The 8802-nt window shown below is 47.0% G+C and overlaps 1 protein-coding gene across 1 annotated transcript; it reads left to right on the plus strand.

Annotated features, from left to right (window-relative positions):
- Positions 1–5589: 5589 nt before the first annotated feature.
- On the plus strand, positions 5590–8510 carry Otud1 (OTU deubiquitinase 1). Its single transcript, XM_031369122.1, has one exon. It carries the CDS (start codon positions 5997–5999, stop codon positions 7356–7358), a length of 1362 nt encoding a protein of 453 aa, XP_031224982.1. The 5' UTR covers positions 5590–5996; the 3' UTR covers positions 7359–8510.
- The last annotated feature ends 292 nt before the right edge of the window (positions 8511–8802 follow it).

Consider the following 8802-nt stretch of genomic DNA (forward strand, 5'->3'; position numbering starts at 1 on the left):
CCGTCAGTACCTTGCTCCACTTATGACTGATTTAGTATCCCATTATGTGCATATGTCACGCGTTGTTTATCTGCTCTTTGCTTGATGGATGGTTTGGTTGTTTCTATTTTATGGTTATTATGAATAATGTTACTGTGAACATGGATAGACAAGTTGTAATACCGATACATATGTTTTCATTTCTCTGGGAACAGAATGTCTGGATTTTATGGGCAACTGTGTAAGGGTTTTAGTATGTCCCCCTAGGATTCAAGTGTTGAGAACATGGATCTCGGAGTGATGATGTGCAGAGGGGTGAGGCCAGTCAAGAAGTCATTACTGCCACCTTCATCTTAATCTGCCTTCCTCCATTGCCATGGGATGTCTTCCTTGAGCATGTACACTTGCCATTGTGATGCCATCTGTCATATAAAAGCTATTACAGTCGCATGCACTGTACTTGATCCTCTGTAACTATAGCTCAAATAAACCACTTTTCTTTTGGAGGGGAGCTGTGCAGTATACTATTGGGGTTATTCAATAGATTAGGGCTCCCTACATCCCCCCTTCTTTTGTGAGAGGAGATGAGTGTTGGCTTCTTGGTGTTGGGGCCTGAGTTGGGACAGGAACTCCCCAGCAGCCAAGGACCTCTCTTTTCCTCTCATGCTGTTGCTGGGATTGGTGGCTCATGGCTTCTTACCCTTTGGTGGCCAAGAGGTCCACCACCCTGTTGCTGTGGCCATATTCATTGTCTTACCAGGAAATAAGCTTTACAAAGTTGTCACTGAGAGTAATGCCAGATCCAGCATCAAAGGCGGGTGTGAAGTATGGTTGTATTGAGGCTCTCATGTACATTCCTGAACACCAGTGACACCAGGCATCTGCTGCAGTGTTTATTGGCTATATGTTTATTTTCTTTGGGAAAATACATTGCAATTAGTTTCTCAAGACTGGGTTTCAGGAAATATTTATTCTTGTCCTATGTAACTTCTATACACAGTATATTCTGGATACAATTCCCCTATCAGATATATGACTTGTAAGCATATTCTCTGTTCTTTAGGTTGTTCTTTCACTTTCTTTATGACCTCCCCAGACTCAGTGCTTCAAATTTCCATGAGGCCCAATATATCTACACCTTTCTCTTGTAGTTAAGCTTTTAGTGTTAAACCTAGGAAACTGTTACTTAACTCACAGCCATAGGAAATTATGCCAAACATTTCCTCTAAGGGCTTTTATAGTCTTAAATGTTGTCTTTGGAATTTTATTTTTGCTCATGCTATGAGAAAGGAAGTCTAATTTATTTTGTTGCATGTAGCTATCTAGTTTTTTTTTTTCTACTGAATTGTCTCAACATATTGTTAAAAGTCAGTTGAGGGGCTTGAAGAGATAGCTAAGTGGTTAGGACTCCAGCTTGGTTCCCAGTACCAAGATTCGGTGGGTCACTATCATGTGTAACTCCAGCCCCAGGGGATCTCACCCTCCTGATTTTCATGGGCACCTACAAACATGTGGCATATAGATAAACATAAACTATAAATGCTTACAACAAAAGTCAATTGACCTTAAATGTATGAACTTTTAAGACTATTTTTCACTATGAATTCTATTCCATTGATCCATGTTTGTCTTCAAGAAAGTACCATGAAGTGTTGCAGGATATTTGATCATACTGTGAAACCTAAGCAATTGTGTTATTTACTGAAATCATCTGTTTCTAGTTTTGATGTGGCTCAGCCCTCAGCACTCACCTTCAGTCCTTCTAACTGGAATACAGACACACCCTTAGTACATACCTTTAATCCCAAACAATGAAGGTAAAGTTAGTTTGTAGAAGGAAGCACCCATATTTGCAAGTGATGTCCAACTGAGTGGCAGACAAAGCGATGAATCAGAGAGAGATTTGACAGAATAGGATATGCCCAACTCTCACAAGAAGAAAGAGGAAAAAGAAGATACCTGAGGGAGCAGTGTAGAGAGAGGGAGGAGGCAGTTTTACTGGGACAGTTAGAGACACAGATTGCAGATAGGGAACAAGTTAGACACAGGTGGAGACAGAGTGAGCCAAAGAATGAGGAGCTAGAAAATTAGAACATGCTGCTAAAGTTGGTATGAGGCCAAGCAGAGCAATTCAGTCAAAGCCCAAGAAAGAAGCCAGATTGAGTCAGTCAGCTTGGAGAAGAGTTTGAGCCTGAACAGCTGAGTTGAACTAGCCAGGAAGAATTCAGAAAGAACTAGGGCTGAACTTATTCAGTAGTAAGTCTCAGGGGCTGAAAACATTCTAGGTCTACATAAGATTGTAGAGAGGCTAGAAGCTTCCAGGACGAGGCCCAGGTTAGTAGGTGAAGGCACTAAGCCTCTGAAACCATAATTAAAAGTCACTTTTACAATTAAAACCTTGCATGACTGTAGGCTTGTGGTGAGTTTTAGAACTTAGAAGTGTGGGTTCACCATCTCTTTCCATAGTAGGCTTTTAAAGAAATTATATAATAAAATCAGTTATTTTTGTAGATGGAATAGATGGAAGTTTGATGTGTTTTTGAAGTCTCATTTAGTAGGGAAGGCAAGAAACAGTGAGCTGGTGGCTCTCAGTGTATACACTGTAGGACAGAAGTGTTAGGATTGGATTGTGTGTATCCCTCTGCTGGTAGGATTTTGCTGCCTGGAAGGCATGAAAGACTGTTTCTGAGTCCTCTGTAACTGGCAGCATAGTCGGGACTCAATAAATGCTTCTCATAATATACCTCATCCAATGTGTATGTGGACACACTGGGTTTCTTTTTGCTACCGTTTGGTTGTTAATTGCTGATATCTCTTGTTTTCTAGTATATTAAACAATACGCACTAGTCTGGAATCTTGTTTTTCTGAAACTTCTGCCTCCTTTCTACACACCACCATGATATTCTAGACAGATATATTTCCAGAATGGAATCATTGGTCTTTCTGTTTCCATGGAGGCCTGCCTAATACTATATGTAGAATCTTGATCCTCACAGTGAATATATAGTTTTGCACACTCTACTATGCTCATGCAAACTAGAAGAGAAGCAATGCCCTATGTCAAAGCTTAGACATTTCAGCCTTTGTGCCTATTTGTAACTTGGTCCAGTGGATTCATCATCTGCCTTCCATGCACTTGGCACACTTTGTTTTGCTTTCTTGTGTTTATCTTAAGCTGTTGCCATGGATTCCTTGAAGATCTGGATTTCCATGTTTTCCTTATCTCCCTCCAGGCTCTTGTTCTGCTGGCTAGCCCAGTTAGCCACACATTTACTAAGTAACTTTTATTTGAAGATGATCTTATTGTCAGTATTATTATCTTGTTTCACAACTTCAGTTACTAAAAGTTTAGAATAACATGCTTAAAGGCAGAGCAATAGATCCCCAATAAGTCAGGGGTAAGATCCAGCTTTCCTTATGGAGGCAATCATTTACTTTGTCCTCAATGAACTCACATAGCAGGCTGGAACATTTGAACACTTGACAGTCCCTAGGACCCAGTGAGTCCTTGAAAGCCCTGGGTAAAGCCAAGAGACCTAGATGGGAATTCTGACTTTGCTAGCATCTGAGGAAGTTTGAGAATTCACTTTCCATCTATCCTTCATTCAGTAAACGCCATCAGTTCCAGTTCATGGCTAGGACTGTGCTGGAGAATAAAAGGGAAGCAGAGTAAGAATGCATTTCACTCAAGTGCTAGGAATCCAGAACTCTAGAATACACCTCCCCAGCACTTACAGGCAAAGGCAAGTACTTCTTTCCCACTTAAATTACCAGGTAAAAGGTGGACATTTTATTAAAGAACATTAAGATAAAGCTACTTTCTCCTGGTCAAAAGAATAGAATCTGAGCATTCAGTGTCCAGCCCAGGATGCAGGCAGTATAGAGTTAAGCTATGTAATGGAGGAGGAGGAGGAGGAATGATGTTTCATTTAATAAGATAGTATACTTTCCCTCCCTAGAACACCTTGCCTACCTTGTGGCCACTGGCTTGCTCTTGCGTAGAGCGCTGTGGTCTGGCCTTCCGTCTCTTCTGAGCTCTCATTCAGAAAAGGGTAATTTCCTCTTCTGCATTGTTTGCTTGAAGATACCAGGCATGCTTTTATGAACACTCTGTGCTGTTTTACTTCTCTCTAAAGGTACTATTACCAGAATTATGGGTCACAAACCGGGTTCCGACTCAAGTTCCGCCGCCCTACCTCAGTAAGGCAGCTAAAAGTGCCAAATTAATGAAGGAAAAAAAAAGGGAATTTATTCAATGTAGCCACATTGGAAAGTGGGACAACAAAGAGATCTTACTAATCCACAAATTCTGTCTTGGACTTGAGTTTCCTGAGGATGAGGTTTAAATACAAAACAAAAGCTATGCCTAACTAAACACTGGCAAATGTGGTCTGCAGACCATTCCTTTCTCAGCTCCAAATCTCTCCTGAAAGGCCATCTCCACAAGATAAGTCTCTTCTCTGGCTGCCTCAAGGGGTTCAGCTATTTTTTCCTCCCAGCAGGAGATAGATTCCGTAGGAGGAATTTTATTGTGTATGTGTGTACATGCATAAGGGTGTACAGGGTGGGGGGGGTGTCCATTTTTTCCAATAGGCTAAATAAGAGGGGACACAAATATCTGTTTTAGAATACACCCATTCCAGTCTTGATAGGTGGGTCACACCATCCATTACCTGGCCAAACTCCATTGCTGAACCTGCTAGCCTGACTTTTCCAGTCCTAACTTAAAAGGGCATGACTTTTTTTTTTCCCCTCCCTTCTCTGGCCACCTGCCAAGATTAGCAGATTGCCTACCCTCTGAAACACTAGTAAAATTGCCCTCACGCTTCCTTTTGAGCTTTTTAAAATTATTTGATTAAGGAGCCTAAGAACCCCCAATGAGGGACCCCTAGTAACAAGCAGAAATTACATCCCAGTGGGAGGGTGGCACTCACGTAGCACAACCTGCAGGCTGTTTTTCCATACCAAGAAGTAGCCTCCAATTCAATTTGTATATCTGGAAACTAAATTTAATATTGGATTGAAACTCAGAATAAGGCAAAAGCTACTGTTACTGCAAGTAGGTACCAGTCTGGTAACACTCTGGCTTTCCTTTGCAAAGGAAAGCACAGTTCAGCCTGTTGTTTCATTTTGCTATGCTGTTCCAGAATACAGGCTGTGTGCCCCTTGCCTCAAAGTTGAGCAGCCGCGATCTACTTTTAAACGGCTTTAAGCGGCATGTCATTTGGTATTCCGAGGAAGGCTGTCTGAAAGCCTTCCTTTCGCTCATGCATTTCCTAGGTGACTTAAGTTAGCGGTGTGCAGGAACGTCGATTTTTGCTTAGCCGCTCAGCAAGACCGGACTCTGAGGAAATAATTCAAGAAGTTGGTGAAGGCCATTGGCACTGCAGGCAGAGCTCCGTCCCTAGTCCGGAAGTTGTTTTTTTTTTTTTTTTAGAAACACGCCATTCCAACCTATTTGTCTGCCCCAGCAACGCGGGTCCCGCCACGGCGTCCCACGCCAGGACGTAGACCCAGCCCCAAGACCTGCTCCCCAGGTAGCAGGCAGCCAGCAACCGGAGTCAATGCGCATGTCCGTAGCCCAGCCCCGCGCCTCACCCTCCCCGGCCACGCCCAGGAGGCCGCCGCTGAGGGGCGGGGCCGCCCCGCTTGAATGGGGCGCGCATTCCTGGGGGACCACGTGACGCGGCCGCGCGGCCTGAGGTAAACAAGCGCGGCCCCGCCTCCTCCCATCGGCGCGCTGCACTCCTGCTGGTGGGCGGGCGGCGCTCGTCTGAGCCGGCAGCTCCTCCAACCGTCCGCCGCGGCCGGCGCCCGAGTCCCGGGCCGAGCGCGCGCCCTCCGGTGCCCTCGGGCCGCCCGCGCGCTGTGGCGCAGCACGGATTGGGTCGCGGCTCCTGACGCGGCGGCCCGCGGCGCTGAGCTCAGCGCTATTCTCGGGCTCCGGGGCACTGCGCCCGAGGGTGTGTCTCCGAGCCGGGCTCGCGGCTATAAGGGGCCGCGGGCGGCCGCGGCCATGCAGCTCTACAGCAGCGTGTGCACCCACTTCCCCGCGGGCACGCCGGGCCCCACGGCCGCCGCCCCACCTGCCGCCGCCGCCGCCGCCGCAGCCTTCAAGGTCTCCTTGCAGTCAGCTGGCCCCGCCGCCGCCGCCGCTTCCCCAGAGCCGGACACCGGAGAGCGCCCACCCGCCTCGCCCACCGAATCTCGCGAAGCCGCCGCCGCCGCCATGCCCGCCTTCTCCGCCTGCTTCGAGCGGTCCGGGTCCGCCGCCGCCCCGCCCGGCGCGCGCGGCAAGCCGCCGCTGCCGCCGCACTTCACGTCCACCGCGCACATCGCCGTGCGGGCCCTGGGCGCCGAGCGCCTCCTGCTGCCGCCACCCTCGGCCCCCGCGCCGCCGCGCCGCGGCTCCTCCGCCTGGCTGCTGGAAGAGCTGCTCCGGCCCGACGAGCCCGCGGCCCCGAACGCCGCCCGCGACGCGCCCGACAGGAACTTCCGACTGAGCGAGCACCGCCAGGCCCTGGCAGCCGCCCAGCACCGGGCCCCCGCACCGGTCCCCGTCGGCCCGGAGCCCGGCGCCGGCCCGTGGGGTGAGGAGCGCCGGGCGGAGCGCAGTCCCCGGGGTTGGGACCGGGCGGGCGGTCGCAGCGACGCCCCCGGGACCGACGCGCACCGACGGCAAGATCCCGAAGCCGAGGCTCACTCGGTCCCCGCACCCGCACGGAGCAGCGGCGAGCCGGCCCGCAATGGCGAAGGCGAGGCCGTAGGCGCGCCCCGGGCGGATCCCAGGGACGAGAAGCTAGCCCTGTACCTGGCCGAGGTGGAGAGGCAGGACAAGTACCTGAGGCAGAGGAACAAGTACCGGTTCCACATCATCCCCGACGGCAACTGCCTCTACCGAGCTGTCAGCAAGACTGTGTACGGGGACCAGAGCCTGCACCGGGAGCTGCGGGAGCAGACCGTGCACTACATCGCGGACCACCTGGACCACTTCAGCCCCCTCATCGAGGGCGACGTGGGGGAGTTTATTATCGCTGCTGCCCAAGATGGGGCGTGGGCCGGATACCCCGAATTGCTGGCCATGGGGCAGATGCTGAATGTGAATATACACTTAACGACTGGAGGGAGGCTGGAGAGCCCCACCGTGTCTACCATGATCCACTACCTAGGCCCCGAGGATTCTCTCAGGCCCAGTATTTGGCTCAGTTGGCTCAGCAATGGACACTATGATGCTGTTTTTGACCACTCCTATCCTAACCCAGAGTATGACAGTTGGTGCAAGCAAACCCAGATGCAGAGAAAACGCGATGAAGAACTTGCCAAGTCCATGGCCATATCCCTGTCCAAAATGTATATTGAACAAAATGCATGCTCTTGAAAAGTCTGAGGACCCGACAAGCTGGGGGAAATGGCGTACATCGGTAGTGTTGGGAGAACCACACGAACTCTAATTAGGGTAATGGCACTTTCAATTTCCTAGTAGACTGGCTTTAGGTGTAATGCCTTAATCAGTTTTTGAATGTCCTCTCAGAGCCGCAGGTTGCTGGGCACCTGAATGATGTTTCCTGATAGCTTTGGGTGAGCCTACTGCTATTTATAATTTGCTGTATAAAGTGAGCGCTACTTAATTTGCAAGCTGATGTCTCACGGTATGAATTTGTTCATTCCTGGTAGTCTATTTTCTATAAAAATGTATTTTTGCACATTTTTAAAAATGGGTGTACTTTCATCTATGACGTGTTCCAATTGCGAGAAACGGCCTTTAAGCAGAATCCAGAGAAGTGCTTTCTATGAAGTTTATTTCAGTTTGTGATTTAGTAGTTAGTTTATTGTTGAAATGTTTCACAATTCTTAATTATTTCAAATGGATATCGACACATTATGTTACCAGATGATTAGCCCATTCCATTTTGATGAAACAAACCGATTTGTTTGGGAGATGATGTTATTTTCTTTTAAGAAATGGTCTGCTTTGAAGACAGTTAGGGAAGGGATAGCTTTGGGACGATTTTTTTTTCCCCTAAATGACAGTACCAGGCTTTACTTGAATAGAAGTCTGCTATTTGCTGACGGCAGAATGATGATTCTGTACTCTGATGTTTATAGAGTAGATTGTCTGGTGGTCTCGATTGTGTTCTTTTTATTCATCAACTTAGGAAAGGCATTTATGAAATTTTGTGAGTTCAGCCTCCATACATACAGCTTCTTGGTTTCAACCATTATTTTTAGCAGGAGGCTATTGTCTTAATATTCTGTCCTTTTAAAGTTCTTCCAAAAGGCAAAATAGAATTCACTTTGTATTATGTAAAAACATAAACCGCTTGTATGGTTTGCTGGGTCAAACAGTGTTTTCAACCAAAAAAAAAATCTATGTTGCCACTTTAACTACTTTTAGTGTATTTATTAAGTAATGCAGTTTGTACTTTTTTATTTTGTAACATTTTGTGATTTCTTTTGTACAATAATGTATTTGTACAATATAGCAGTTCTCAGCTGATGGAATGAATGAATAAAATGTATACTTTTACATCTTTCTGGGTAGAGTGGTTTTTAAGTAGCCAAGTCTCTTAAGAACTTTTTTTTTAAATGTACACTTTTTTTTTTCAAGTGTAAAATTGTCCCAGAATCCTGAGAGGTTTTCCAAATTCTCACATGAATGGGAAAGTCTAGTCATATCAAAGGGTAAGTCTCAATGAAATATAATTTAAAGGTGGAATGACTCAAGAAACTGCTCTTATTATTTCTAATTGTAATTCTGTCAAATTTTATCTGTGCCTATTGACTAATGAGCAAGGAAGTGTAATTCGGCAGCCCAAGTCTAA

Source organism: Mastomys coucha, unplaced genomic scaffold (assembly GCF_008632895.1).
Source record: "Mastomys coucha isolate ucsf_1 unplaced genomic scaffold, UCSF_Mcou_1 pScaffold15, whole genome shotgun sequence".
Classification (NCBI taxonomy): domain Eukaryota; kingdom Metazoa; phylum Chordata; class Mammalia; order Rodentia; family Muridae; genus Mastomys; species Mastomys coucha.

Excerpts from the sequence above, each read along its gene's own strand:
- Otud1 (XM_031369122.1), top strand. The coding sequence starts at position 5,997 with ATGCAGCTCTACAGCAGCGTGTGCACCCACTTCCCCGCGGGCACGCCG.